The sequence below is a fragment of the Cherax quadricarinatus genome, chromosome 17 (assembly GCF_038502225.1).
Source record: "Cherax quadricarinatus isolate ZL_2023a chromosome 17, ASM3850222v1, whole genome shotgun sequence".
Classification (NCBI taxonomy): Eukaryota; Metazoa; Arthropoda; class Malacostraca; order Decapoda; family Parastacidae; genus Cherax; species Cherax quadricarinatus.
Window position 1 is genome coordinate 30,149,281 of NC_091308.1, and position 15,792 is coordinate 30,165,072.

Genomic DNA, 15,792 nt, shown 5'->3' on the forward strand with positions numbered 1-15,792 from the left:
GCATAGGTGATGAATGTTGCAGCGAGAAGGCTGGAGGCAGTGGAGATGTCATGTCTGAGGGCAATGTGTGTGGTGAATATAATGCAGAGAATTTGTAGTTTGGAAGTTAGGAGGAGGTGCGGGATTACCAAAACTGTTGTCCAGAGGGCTGAGGAAGGGTTGTTGAGGTGGTTCGGACTTGTAGAGAGAATGGAGCGAAACAGAATGACTTCAAGAGTGTCAGTCTGTAGTGGAAGGAAGGCGGGGTAGGGGTCGGCCTAGGAAAGGTTGGAGGGAGGGGGTAAAGGAGGTTTTGTGTGCGAGGGGCTTGGACTTCCAGCAGGCATGCGCGAGCGTGTTTGATAGGAGTGAATGGAGACAAATGGTTTTTAACCCTTTCAAGGTCCGTCCCGTAGATCAACGGCTTTACGTTGAGTGTCCAAACCGTAAATCTACGCCAAAATTCTAGAGCCGTCAAATTTAGCGCGAAAACGCTCATAGGCCTACATGTGAGAGAACGGGTCGGCGTGGTGGGTGTGCACCATAAACAAAAAATCTAGGCGCCCGCATAGCATTGTGGGAACGCCGGCTCAGTTACCCTTGTTCACCATGCCTCGTCGCAAGTCAGCTCTCACTCCCCGGAAAATTGGGACTCTCCTCTTCCTATCCAATAGTTCTGACACTGATGGAAGTGGAAATGAAGACGAATTCTACGGCTTTGATCAGTTAGTGACCGAAAAGAATGACCAGGATATCGATAATAGTGCAGAAATCCCTGACGATCCTCAACCTTCTACCTCTGGTGTGGGCACTCGTGACTCAGGGTCGGTTGTTCCTCATCGCAAGAGAAAACTAATATTTTCGCGTGGCCAGGCCTCTGACTTCAGTAATGATGATGATAGTGACGTGGACTGTGATTTTATTGCGCTCGACGATCATTCGAGTAGTGATAGTGAGGAATCATATTCACCAGTGAAGCGTCGGTATGTTCGCCGCCACATGCGCTCGGGTAGTGTACCCTATGCTGTGCCCAGGGGACGGAGTACATCCCGGAGTACATCCCGGAGTACATCCCGTGGCCCAACACCAGTTTTAGGTAGTGATAGTGAGGATGATGTGGCTACACTTGGCATGGATAGACCACAGGCATCAGTGGATGGTGTTAGTGGTGATGGTAGTGGCGGTGGTAGTGGCACCGCCATGCGTGACTCACCAGGCCACGCTGGGACCCACGCTGCTGACTCGTCAGTTCAAGGACAAAGCGGAGCACCAGCCACCAGCCCACCACAACCACCCGCACAACCAGCCTATGATGTCCAGTATCCACCAGCAAACCGTATGTGGGATTGGCAGCAAAATCCCAATTTTGTTCCCAAGCCTCACCACTTTGATGACTCTCAAAGTGGAATTCTACCTACTTGTCCCCTTGGAACCACGGCCAATGAACTGGAATTCTTTGAATTATTCTTTGACCAGCAATTGATGGAAATTATTGTCAGGGAAAGTAATAATATTTTGATTACACCATGGCAAATACGATCTTATCACCACAGTCAAGACTACACAGGTGGAAAGAGACGACTGTTGCAGAAATGTATTTGCTTTTTGCAACAATAATGCTTATGCCTCACGTCTATAAGCATAATATAAAAGCATACTGGTCCACAGATCGGCTAATTTCTACCCCGGTCTTCAGTGAAATCATACCAGTGAACAGGTTTATCTTACTCTTACGTATGTTGCACTTCTCTGACAAAACCAGGCCTGACAGAAGTGACAGGTTATACAAGATTAGAAATGTTTTCATGTATCTCAAACAAAAGTTCAGCATATACTTTTATCCATTCAAGAATCTTGTAATTGACGAGTCTTTGATTTTGTTCAAAGGTAGACTGTCATTCAAGCAGTATATACCGAGCAAGAGGAAACACTTTGGTATAAAACTGTTTGTACTCTGTGATTGTGACAGTGGCCTGGTGTTGGATATTGTTGTATACACGGGTAGTAAAACATTGAAAGATACCAAGATGTTATTGGGTATCTCAGGTGACGTAGTGAGAAACATGATGGCACCTTCTCTTGGTAAGGGGCATACATTATATACCGATAACTGGTACACAAGCCCATTACTCAGTGATTTCATGCGAGTGAACAAGACAGATGTGTGTGGCACAGTGCGTTCTAATCGTAAACATATGCCCAGGCTCAACGCAGGTGCTCGTGGTGATGACGTGCAGGTGTTTACTGCCAATGACATCATGGCATTACGGTGGCATGACAAACGAGATGTCACATTGTTGACAACCATTCACCGTAATGAAATGCAAGACAGTGGCAAAGTTGATCGAGTGACTAATGAACGTATTCGAAAACCAGTGACAGTGATTGATTATACACAAAACATGCGCTTGGTTGACAAATGTGACATGCAGATTGGTTTTGTTGACTGTGTTCATAAGAGTTACAAGTGGTACATGAAACTTTTCTTCCATCTCATGGACATTTCAATGCTCAATGCATATATGTACCAAATAAAGACTGGCAACAGACCACCATATGGTGAATTTTGTTTGTCTGTTGTCAGACAACTCATAATGAAGTACCAGGTAACAACACCTGCTATACAACACGGTCCTCGAATTCCTCAGGATATACCCAAGCGTTTGAGGAGGGAAGGTGATCATTTCATAATACAACTTCCTTCAACTCAGAAGAAATTTGCTCAGAAGAGATGCATCGTCTGTGCACAAACAAAAAGACAGCAACAAAGACGCAAAGACACTCAGTTTATGTGCGAGGAATGTAAGGTGCCTCTGTGCATGGTGCCTTGTTTCAAGGAGTTCCACAAGCTCCAGCAGTTCTAAAACCATGTCCAGTGATTGTAAATATATGATAGAACATTAGTATTATACAAGATTTGTGCATGTTTATTGTAATAAACAACAGTGGTAAACAATAATATGATGATAACTTTAGTGCGGTTACAGTGAGTTTATATATATACATTATATACAGCATTGGTCTCTCAGGCCCCAAATGTTAGTAGGAATAGAAAAAAATTGGAAAAGAAAAGAAAAAACAACAAAAACCGCAAAATAATGTAATGCGCGTATGTGGAATTCGTCGATGTTGCCGCCACCACATCATTTTTGAGAAACTTCTTGGCACTGTATCTCGGTAAGTACTGATCAGAATTTTTTTTTTTTGTCTTATTACCTTCACAAAAATATGTTCTTTAATTCTGTAAGAAAAAATATTTTTTTTTTTTTTTTTTTTTTCAAAATTTCTTGGACACTGGAGCACCACTTCAGATTTTGGCCTTGGACCCTGAAAGGGTTAATGCATGACTTGCTGTTGGAGTGTGAGCAAAGTAACATTTATGAAGGGATTCAGGGAAACCGGCAGGCCAGACTTGAGTTCTGGAGATGGGAAGTACAGTGCCTGCACTCTGAAGGAGGGGTGTTAATGTTGCAGTTTAAAAAACTGTAGTGTAAAGCATCCTTCTGGCAAGACAGTGATAGAGTGAATGATGGTGAAAGTTTTTCTTTTTTGGGCCACCCTGCCTTGGTGGGAATCAGCCAGTGTGTTAATAAAAAAATAATAATAAAATACTGCAATATTGTAATAATTGTATAAATAATGTCAACCCATTCATGACTGCATATTAGAATGGCTACTTGGACATTTATTGGAAAATGACATCATTTGTTTACTTTTGAACATCGGCAAAAATCAAACATTTCCCCTACTTTGAGCTCCATTTCCAGGTTCTTTTCATAGTAAAACCAATCAAAATCACCTCTATTTCTATAATATGTTTTCCATTCTATCAAATGAGACCAAGAAAACGAGAATACAACCATAAATACTATATGAAAATAGACCACAGAGTCAGCATTTCAATTAAAAAAAAAACGGTCGGAGATTTTTTTTTCCTCATTATGCACTGCGTGCTGCAGGATTTTTTTTTATATGGTGCACACTGACCACACAGACCCATTTTCTCACATGTGGGTGTACCAGCTTTCTCCTGCTTGATTTGAAGCCGCTAGAATTTGAGTATATATACGTCAAACACGGTGGCTCGTAAGACGTATATATATGACCAAAACAGTCAAAGGGTTAACCTAACAACCTAATTATAATAAAATGTTTTCAAAGTGTTTACTTGGAGAAAGTAAACTTAAATATTAATGATCTTGATGAGAGAATTACTAGTGAAATGAGCAAATTTGCTGATGACACAAAGATAGGTAGGATAATTGATTCAAGTGTAGATATCAGGGAACTTCAGGAGGATTTAGACAAACTCAATACCTGGTCAGAAAAGTGGCAGATGCAGTTCAATGTATTTAAATGCAAGGTTCTGAAGCTCAGGAGTGTCTATAACCCTAGCACTTTTAAGTTAAATAATGTAGAACTTAGCCATACAGACTGTGAAAAGGACTTGGGGGTTATAAGAACATAAGAATGGAGGAACACTGCAGAAGACCTACTGGCCCATACAAGGCAGGTCCTTATCAAAATGACCTCTACCCAAAGCTACCCAAGAATTAACTCCCATACCCAATGACACCAATCAAACCCAGCCCCTCCCACCATATATTTGTCCAATCTCTTCTTAAAGCTACCCAAGGTCCTAACCTCTATCACCCTACTGGGAAGATTGTTCCATGCATCCACAACTCTGTTAGAAAACCAGTACTTACATATGTCCTTTCTAAATCTAAATTTATCCAACTTAAATCCATTATTTCTGGTTCTTACCTGGGTCAGCACCCTCAGTACTTTTATTAATATCTCCTTTCTTTATGCCTGTCATCCACAAAAGAATGGAGGAACACTGCAGAAGGCCTACTGGCCCATGCAAGGCAGGTCCTTATCAAAACGACCTCTACCTAGAGCTACCCAAGAAATAACTCCCGTACCCAATGACACCAATCAAACCCAGCCCCTCCCACTCAAATATTTGTCCAATCTCTTCTTAAAGCTACCCAAGGTCCTAACCTCTATCACCCAACTGGGAAGACTGTTCCACGCATCTCAACTCTGTTAGAAAACCAATAATTGCCTGTGTCCTTTCTAAATCTAAATTTATCCAACTTAAATCCATTATTTCTGGTTCTTACCTGGTTCGACACCCCTCAGTACAGTGGTCCCTCAATAATCGTCCGGCCTGAAAGTCGTCCATTTCGGAAATAGTCCTGTTTTTTCGTCAAAATATTGGCTCGGAAATGGTCCGGTAACTCACTAATAGTCCTTTGTCCCGGACGCGTACTCACGGTCTGAGCGGCCTCGAGCCGCCTCGGCCTTTCCTTCCCAGCCAGTGTGCCATTGTTTACCAGTGAGTGACGGTCCCCTCACATGCTCCAGCAAAATATTTCATAATATTTCATTTATTTTAGTGCTTGCAAGTTATTTAAGTGCTAAATAAGCTACCACGGCTCCAAAGAAAGCTCCTAGTGCCAAGCCTTTGGTAAAGGTGAGAAACACGATTGAATTTAAGAAAAAACATCATTGAACAATATGATAGTGGCGTACGTGTGGGCGAACTGGCCAGGATGTATAACAAATCCCGTACAACCATATATTCCATCATAGCCAAGAAAAAGGAAATCAAGGACGCTGTTGTTGCAAAGGGGGTAAATATGCTGACAAAAATGAGATCACCAGTACTCGAAGATGTTGAGAAGTTATTATTGGTGTGGATAAATGAGAAACAATTAGCAGGAGACAGTTTTATGACGTCACTTATTTGTGAAAAGGCTAGGCAGTTGCATGACGATTTGGTAAAGAAATTGCCTGCAACTAGTGATGATGTGAGTGAATTTAAGGCCAGCAAAGGCTGGTTTGAGATATTTAAGAAGCGTACTGCCATACACAGTGTGGTAAGGCATGGTGAGGCTGCCAGTTCGGACCACAAGGCGGCTGAAAAATATGTAATAAAGTTGGTAGAATTACCGACAATATGTAAAGTAAAAGGACACAAGTGCAACTAATGTGACATTTATTGTGGCAACGTTTCGCTCTCCAGGAGCTTTATCAAGCTCCTGGAGAGCGAAACGTTGCCACAATAAATGTCACATTAGTTGCACTTGTGTCCTTTTACTTTACATGAAAAATATGTGCATGAATTCCAGGAGTACATAGAGGCTGAAGGACTGAAACCTGAACAAGTGTTCAATTGTGACGAAACAGGCCTCTTTTGGAAGAAAATGCCTAAGAGGACCTTCATTACACAAGAGGAATAGGCAATGCCAGGACACAAGCCTATGAAAGACAGGCTGATGCTAATGTTCTGTGCTAATGCTAGTGGGGATTTCAAAGTGAAGCCATTACTAGTGTACCATTCTGAAAATCCCAGAGTGTTCAGGAAAAACAATGTTATGAAGAGTAAATTGTGTGTGTTCTGGAAATCTAATAGTAAGGCATGGGTCACGAGGGAAATTTTTGTAGAGTGGTTCAATGAAGTGTTTGGCCCTAGTGTGAAGAATTACCTCCTGGAAAAGAAATTGGATCTCAAGTGCCTCCTAGTAATGGATAATGCACCTGCTCATCCTCCAAACTTGGATGACCTAATTCTGAAGGAGTTTGGGTTCATCACAGTAAAGTTCTTGCCCCCGAATACCACTCCTCTCCTCCAGCCCATGGACCAGCAGGTCATTGCAAACTTTAAAAAAAAACTACACCAAAGCAATGTTTGAAAGGTGCTTGAATGTGACCTCAGACACTCACTTGACCCTACGAGATTTTTGGAAAGAACATTTCAGTATTCTCCATTGCGTAAACCTTATAGGTAAGGCTTGGGAGGGAGTGACTACCTGGACTTTGAACTCTGCTTGGAGAAAATTGTGGCCAGATTGTGTCCACAAGAGGGATTTTGAAAGGTTTGGGGCTGACCCTGATGAGCCTATGTCAGTTGTTAAATTCATTGTGGCACTGGGGACTTCCATGGGGTTGGATGTGAGTTTGGAGGATGTGGAAGAGTTGGTGGAGGACCACAACAAAGAGCTAACGACTGAGGAGCTGCAAGAGCTTCAGCAGGAACAGCAACAGATGGTAGCTCTGAATCTTGTTGCAGAGGAGGAGGAAGAGAGATGGAGGAAGGTGCCTTCTTAGAAATGAAGGAGATTTTTGAAATGTGGGGTAGGATGGAAAGATTTATGGAGAAACAACACCCAGAGAAGGATGTTGCAAGCCATATTGGCAACTTGTACAGTGACAGAGTCTTGGCCCATTTTAGGGAAGTTTTAAAGAGACTCCAGAAACAGAGCTCTCTGGACAGTTTTTTTGCGAGACAGGACTCCAGTGACTCTCAAGGTTGTCCTAGTGGCATTAAGAAACAGAGAAGAGAAGTAACCCCAGAAAAGCAATTGGTACCCGAGGTGTTGATGGAAGGGGATTCCCCTTCCAAACAGTAATTCATCCAATCAGTCTCATTCTCCAGTCTTCCATACACAAAGAAGAATCGCCAATAAAGGTAAGTGTTATTCTGTTAATGTTTAATTCATCATGTGCCACTGTATTGTTTATGTACTACATCTATATTTCATGTAAAAAATTTTTTTTGTTTTAATACTTCTGGGTGTCAGGAATGGATTAATTGAATTTACATTATTTCTTATGGGGAAAATTGATTCGTAAATCGTCCATTTCGATAATAGTCCCACTTCCAGAAACAGATTATGGACGATTATTGAGGGACCACTGTATTTTATTAATATCTCCTTTGTTTATGCCCGTCATCCACTTATACACTTCAATGATATCTCCCCTCATTCTTCGTCTCTCCAGAGAGTGGAGATTTAAGGCTTTAAGTCTATCTTCATACAGGAGGTTCCTTACACAGTAAATCATTTTAGTCATTCTTCTCTGTATGTTCTCTAATGAGTCTATATCCATCCTGTAGTAAGGGAACCAAAACTGAGCAGCATAATCTAAATGAGGCCTCACTAGTGATGTATAGAGCTGTAAAATAACTTTTGGACTTCTGTTACTTATACTTCTTGAGATAAATCCAAGTAATCTGTTAGCCTTGTTGCGCACACTAAGGCACTGCTGTCTTGGCTTTAGATTTCTGCTTACCATGACTCCCAAGTCTTTTTCACATTCTGTATGATCAAGCTCTACTTCACCTAGATTATAGCTTCGAGGGTTATTTTCATTACCAAGGACTAGTACCTTACACTTATCCACATTGAACTTCATCTGCCATTTTTCAGACCAAGACATTAATTTGTCCAAATCCTCCTGGAGTTCATTGCTATCCTCCTCAGAATGAATTATACGGCCTATCTTTGTATACAGCCAGTGTGTTGAAAGAAAGAAAGATCTTTGTATCATCAGCAAATTTACTCGTGTCACTCGTAATCCCTTCATCAAGGTCATTAATGTAAATTATGAACAAGAGAGGGCCTGAAACTGATCCTTGTGGATTGCCACTAGTGACTAATCCCCATTCAGATTTCACCCCATTAATGGTAACACACTGCTTTCTATTGGTAAGCCATGCCTCTATCCATGCTAGAACTTTACCTCCTATACCATGAGCTGCCACTTTTCTTAAGAGTCTCTTGTGAGGTACTCTATTGAAGGCTTTACTAAAATCCAAATAAACAGTATCATGTTCTTTATCACTGTCAACTGCCTCAAATGTTCTATTGAAGAACGTCAGTAAATTTGTCAGGCAGGAACGACCTCTCGTGAATCCATGCTGAGATTCATTTATCAAGTTATGCTCTTCAAGGTAACTTCTAATAATGTCAGGTATAATTGGTTCTAATAACTTGCCCACTATAGATGTCAGGCTTATTGGACGGTAATTTGAAGGAGTGGATTTGAATATAGGAACCACATTAGCCATCTTCCACAACTCTGGCACAACACCAGTAAGGAGGGACGCATTAAACACACTCGTTAATGGCTGACAAAGCTCCATCTTGCATTCCTTAAGTACCCTGGAAAACAACTCATTGGGTCCCGGGGACTTATTTTACTTCAGTTTGTCTATCTGTTTAATAACCATGTCCCTCGTGACAGTAATATTAATTACTTTAAATTCATCAGGAACTAAATAATTGTTAATTACTGGAATCTCATTTACATCTTCCTGTGTAAAAACTGACAAAAGAGTCATTAAATAAGGAACACATTTCCAGTTCGTTATCTGTCAGCTGTCCATTCCCAATTTTCAGAGGTTCTACTTTCTCCTTCACCTTCGTCCTATACACTTGAAAGAACCCCTTTGGATTAGTCTTTGATTCATTAGCAACTCTAATTTCATAGTCACGTTTAGTCTTTCTAATCCCCTTTTTTACTTCTCTTTTAAGCTGGACATATTGGTCAGTAAGGTTAACCTATCCTCTTCTGATGCGCCTATAAATTCCCCTTTTCTCCTCTAATAGATGCTTTAGCCTCCTGTTAATCCATTTTGGATTGTTATTATTAGACCTAATTTCTCTCTGGGGAATGCATGTACATGTACTCTGAGCACGGTGTACATTATTCAGTGATATCTCCCTCATTCTACGTCTCTCCAGAGAGTGGAGATTTAAGGCTTTAAGTCTATCTTCATACAGGAGATTCCTTATACAGTAAATCATTTTATGATAACCAGTAGCCTTAAACCAACACAGCAATGCCTAAGCGTATGTAATAAGGCAAACAGATTACTGGGATTTATATCAAGAAGTGTAAGCAACAGAAGTTCAGCAGTTATATTACAGCTTGATACATCATTAGTAAGGCCTCGCTTAGATTATGCAGCTCAGTTCTGGTCTCCGTATTACAGAATGGACATAAATTCGTTAGAAAACATTCAGCTTAGAATGACTAAATTAATACGTAGCATTAGAAATCTTCCTTATGAAGAAAGATTGAAGACTCTTAAATTACATTCACTTGTTAGACAAAGAATAAGGGGGAGACATGATCAAAGTGTATAAGTGGAAGATGGGTATTAATAAAGGGGATATAAATAAGGTCTTGAGGATATCTCTCAAAGAGAGAACCCACAGTAATGAATTCAAATTAGACAAGTTTGGATTTAGAAAGGATATAGAAAAGTATTGGTTTGGAAATAGGGTAGTTGATGAGTGGAACAGTCTACCTAGTTAGGTTATTGAGGCTAAAACCTTGGGTAGTTTCAAATTTAGGTTGGATGAATACATGAGTGAGAGGGGTTGGATTTGAGTGGGGCTTACATATGAGAGTGGATAGTTATATCAGAGCTTATTTCTTGGGTGGCATTGAAAATTGGGTTGGGCAGGTGTTTTGTTAGTGGGATGGATTGTAAAGGACCTGCCTAGTATGGGCCAACAGGCCTGCTGCAGTGTTCCTCCTTATGTTCTTATGTTGTTCTTATCATGCTTCATGGGGAAGGGGGTGCTGCTGGTGGTGGTGCTGCTGCTGCTGATTATTTGTGTACTGATTACTATTATTATTATTATATGCTCCCATGTATCCAAAACATCGCTGGGACCTATAAATATTTTGTATATATTCCTAGACAATAGTAAATGAACAAGGCAGGTGTAAATGTCCACCTGTCAATGTGTTTGTGACAATATGAGTACAATTTCAGTACCTAATATTAGTGTCAGAACAAAGATTGGTTATGAAATGACAAGAACTACTATAAATTGTAATTATCATAACATAAAAAATATATAAAATAGTATAAAAATGAGAAAAAAAGGTATACATCAGCAACACTTCTTCATGCGGCAGGACTCGAAGTTCCTGTCAGGTGAGCATTAACCCTTTCAGGGTTTCGGATGTACTAGTATGGCTGACGCACCAAGGTTTTTGACGTACTAGTACGCCTAAATTCTAGCACCCTCAAATCTAGTGAGAGAAAGCTGGTAGGCCTACATATGAAAGAATGGGTCTATGTGGTCACTGTGCACAGTATAAAAAAAAATCCTGCAGCACACAGTGCATAATGAGAAAAAAAAAAAACTTTGACCGTGTTTTTGGATTAAAACAGCGACTTTGCAGTGTATTTTCGTATGGTATTTATTGTTGTATTCTAGTTTTCCTTGGTCTCATTTTATAGAATGGAAGACATCTTACAGAAATTGAGATGATTTTGACTGGTTTTACAATGAAAAGTTGCTGTATAGCCCTTGTGGCTTAGCGCTTCTTTTTGATTATAATAATAATACAATGAAAAGTACCTTGAAATTGAGCTCAAAATAGTAGAAATGTTCGATTTTTACCAAAGTTCGAAAGTAAACAAATCATGCTAAGCATCCAATACACGTCAACTGGTGAGTCTAATATTCTTTCACAAGTGTACCAATATTATTTATACCATTTCTACACTAATGCAGTAGTCTGCATAACAGTAAATCTTCTATTTTTTGTGAGTAAAAATTCAAAGTGGAAAGCAAAAGAATGTAAGAGGGGCTTGGGGACGTTACTAATGAACAGAGGAAATGTTATTTTATTGCCAGGAATGTCTTTCTTGTTTATTCTGGACCCTATTTGGAAATTGGCATCTTTTGAAATTTGTGTGAAATTGGCAAAATTGCTAAATTCTGACCACTGTATTGGATAGTTGAAATTGGTAAATGGGTGATTTCTTGTACTCATTCAATAGAAAAAATGGAGTTTTAGCGAAATAGTTATGATTTTTGTCGCCTAGTACACTGGAATTGGCCGAAAATAGGGCTCAAAATGGGCAAAATCGCCAATGCATAAACATCGTCAAGACTGCTATCTTCACGAGAGCATAATTCCATGAGTTTTCCATCAAATTTCATACTTTTGGTGTCATTATGATCGGGAAAAGATTCTCTATCTTTTCATAAGAAAAAAAATAATTTTTTTTTTTTGAAATTTGGGCAACCCTGAGAACAAGTCTGGGAGAGGGCCTGGGGACCCTGAAAGGGTACTGACCCTAATTTTTTTTATTTTAATCCTATAACACTTAAAAAAATGTTCTCTATACAGTGGACCCCCGCATAGCGAACGCCTTGCATAGCGAACAATCCGCATAGCGAACGCTTTGTTCGCTGAAATTTTGCCCCGCATAGTAGACAAAAACCCGCTCAGCGAACTTCGTCCGAGACGCGTCCAATGTGGGCCCTCAGCCAGCCTCACATGTGCCGCCCGTCCCATTGTTTACCAGCTAGCCTCCGCGGTAACATTCAAGCATACACTCGGAATATTTCGTATTATTACAGTGTTTTCGGTGCTGTTTCTGGAAAATAAGTGACCATGGGCCCCAAGAAAGCTTCTAGTGCCAACCCTGTGGTAAAAAGGGTGAGAATTAGTATGGAAATTAAGAAAGATTTTGAAGGGTTTGGGGCTAACCCTGAGAAGCCTATGCCAGTTGTGGAATCCATTGTGCCTACTTCAAAAATTAAGGAAATGTGTGCACAGTGGGTTGAACTGCAAACCTTTATGGATGAAAATCACCCTGACACAGCTGTTGCAAGCCGTGCTGGTGACTATTTCAATGACAATGTTATGGCCCATTTTAGGAAAGTCTTGAAGGAACGGGAGGTACAGAGCTCTATGGACAGATTTGTTGTGCGACAGAGGTCCAGTGACTCTCAAGCTGGTCCTAGTGGCATTAAAAGAAGAAGGGAAGTAACCCCAGAAAAGGACTTGCTACCTCAAGTCCTAATGGAAGGGGATTCCCCTTCTAAACAGTAAGAAGATAATGCTCTCCCCTCCTCCCATCCCATCAATCATCACCAGATCTTCAATAAAAGTAAGTGTCATGTAATTGTGCATGCCTTTTTCAGTTTGTGTGTACTAAAATTAACATTTTTTTGTGGTAAAAAAATTTTTTTTTCATACTTTTGGGTGTCTTGCACGGATTAATTTTATTTCCATTATTTCTTATGGGGAAAATTAATTCGCATAGCGAACATTTCGCATAACGACCAGCCCTCTTGCACGGATTAAGTTCGCTATGCGGGGGTCCACTGTATTTCTATACATTTTTTTTTTTTTTTTTTTTTTTTTTTTATTTTTTTAAAAAAATTCAGGGCACTGGGCGAGAGAACATACATATATGTACATTTGGACCTTTTAGAGGTTAATCCACCTATGTATTTATTACCCATTATATTTTTTTTAACTATATTTATGTACAGTGTATTGTAGTCTAAGAAGAATTTATAGATAAAAAGTCAGTCTATTATGTGAATTCTTTGCATTTTATGGCCCTTGTATTTTTTAATGACTTTTATTATGGAACATCTCCAGATGTGGACATGGAACGATGTGCAGACAATGCAGATGTAGTGATTGTAGGTGGTGGCCCAGCTGGTCTGGCTGCATCCATTCGGCTTATGCAGCTGGCAAAAGACCATGAAAAGGAGATTCGGGTTATGTTGTTGGAAAAAGCAGCAGATATTGGTGAGTGAAATTTCATATGCTATTATGATATACACCTACCATCCGACTTAAGACCTGCTCGACTTACGACCACTCGACTTACGACCGTGGTTTTTATGCCAAATTTCTGGGAAATAAACAACTATTTGTGTTGTACACAGTGTTTATCCCAAACCTTACAGTATAAAATACAGTACTAACAACATAAAAAGTAAAGTAAAACATGAAATACCAAAATAAAACAATAAAGTCATTACGAAAATGTTTTGTTGATATTTAGTAGTAAAGTTCTACTTACGACCGGTTTCTCGGAACCGAACTCGGTCGTAAGTCGGATGGTAGGTGTAAATGTTTTGAACACCATATAGGAAAAATCAATATTCATATTTATCTATTTGATTTATCATAATTTCTAGTGTTTGCAGCTTTACTGCCCCCCTCTTCTAATCTATTCCATTTATTCTACCACTCTTTAGCGTCCTTTAACCCTTTGACTGTCGAAACCCCAAATCCTGAAGTGTCTCCTGGTGTCGAAAAATATATGGAAAAAAAAAAACAATTTTTTTTCTTATGAAAATGTTAAGATTATTTTTCTTACTGTTTTAATCCCCCCAAAATATTTTTGCCATCAGTGCTTACCGAGATATAGAGGCGTAAAGTTGGCAGAAAATGAGCCACATATGGCAACAGCGGCGACTACCACTCACCCGGTAAACTTTGGTTTACTTGCATATGAAGGTTTCTTGTTTTTTTCACTATTTTATTTTTTTCATATAACTTATGTGGCCTGTGAGACCAAAGTATGGTGCAATGTTCATATATACATTCGTTGAATGTAACACAATTATAGCAAAAACACTAGTATCATCATATTGTTTATGAAACTTGTTTACACAAACAAACAATATTAAAAATTGTATATTACTATTGTTCTATAATATATATACATATGTACAATCACTGAACACTTTCCCAGAACTGCTGCAGCTTGTGGAAGTATTTGAAACATGGGTGTATGCACAGTGGTGTTTTACACTCCTCACACATAAAACGAGTCTCTGTTTTTGTGGGTGTTTTGTGGTATGTGCACAGACATAACACCTGAGCATTTTTCTTGAAAGCAGTAGCAGGAAGTGGTATGGGGTAGTGATCACCAGGCCTCAGACGAGAGGGCATGTAAGAACATAAGAAAGGAGGATCACTGCAGCAGGCCTGTTGGCCCATACTAGGCAGGTCCTTTACAATCCATCCCACTAACAAAACATTTGCCCAACCCAATTTTCAATGCTACCCAGGAAATAAGCTCTGATAACTCTATCCACTCATTTGCAAGTCCCACTCAAATCCAACCCCTCTCACTCATATATTTATCCAACCTAAATTTGAAACTACCCAAAGTCCCAACCTAAATTTGAAACTACCCAAAGTCCTAGCCTCAGTAACCCAACTATGCAGACTGTTCCACTCATCAACTACCCTATTTCCAAACCAATACTTTCCTATGTCCTTTCTAAATCTAAACTTATCTAATTTAAATCCATTACTGCGGGTTCTCTCTTGGAGAGAGATCCTTAAGATCTTATTAATATCCCCTTTATTAATACCCATCTTCCACTTATACACTTCTATCACGTCTCCCCTCATTCTACGTCTAACAAGTGAATGTAATTTAAGAGTCTTCATAAGGAAGATTTCTAATGCTATGTATTAATTTAGTCATTCAACGCTGAATGTTTTCTAACGAATTTATATCCATTCTGTAATATGGAGACCAGAACTGAGCTGCATAATCTAGGTGAGGCCTTACTAATTTTGATGTATAAAGCTGCAGTATAACCTCTGGACTTCTGTTGCTTGCACTTCTTGATATAAATCCCAATAATCTACTTGCCTTATTAGGTACGCTTAGGCACTGCTGTCTTGGTTTAAGGTTGCTGCTCACCATAACCCCCAAGTCCTTTTCGCAATCTGTATGGCTAAGTTCTACATTATTTAACTTACAAGTTCTAGGGTTATGGACACTCCCGAGCTTCAGAACCTTGCATTTATCTACATTGAACTGCATCTGCCACTTTTCTGACCAAGAATAGAGTTTGTCTAAATGCTCCTGAAGTTCCCTAACATCTACGTTTGAATCAATTATCCTACCTATCTTTGTGTCATTGGCGAATTTGCTCATATCACTAGTAATACCCTCATCAAGGTCATTGATCTATATTATAAAGAACAACAGGCCACTTGTTACAGATCCCCACTCGGATTTAACCCCATTTAAGCATACTCTCTGCTTCCTATTAGTGAGCCATGACTCGATCCATGACAGCACTTTTCCCCCAATGCCATGAGCTGGCACTTTTTTAAGTCTCTGGTGCGGTACTCTATCAAAAGCCTTACTAAAATCTAAATAAACAATATCAAATTCTTTATCATGATCAACGGCCTCAAAAGCTTTACTGAAGA

The 15,792-nt window shown here is 39.7% G+C and overlaps 1 protein-coding gene across 4 annotated transcripts in view; it reads left to right on the forward strand.

Moving 5' to 3' along the window:
• Window positions 1–15,792, forward strand: part of LOC128686343 (electron transfer flavoprotein-ubiquinone oxidoreductase, mitochondrial-like) — a 43,674-nt gene that overhangs the window by 15,896 nt on the left and 11,986 nt on the right. For all 4 annotated transcript variants that reach the window (XR_011392105.1, XR_011392104.1, XR_011392106.1 and 1 more), the window contains one exon: window positions 13,201–13,353. Coding sequence is in view for 1 of the 4 variants with exons in the window: in XM_070085944.1 (XP_069942045.1) it covers window positions 13,201–13,353 (153 nt within the window). In the remaining 3 variants the exon portion in view is untranslated. The remainder of the gene's footprint in view (window positions 1–13,200; window positions 13,354–15,792) is intronic.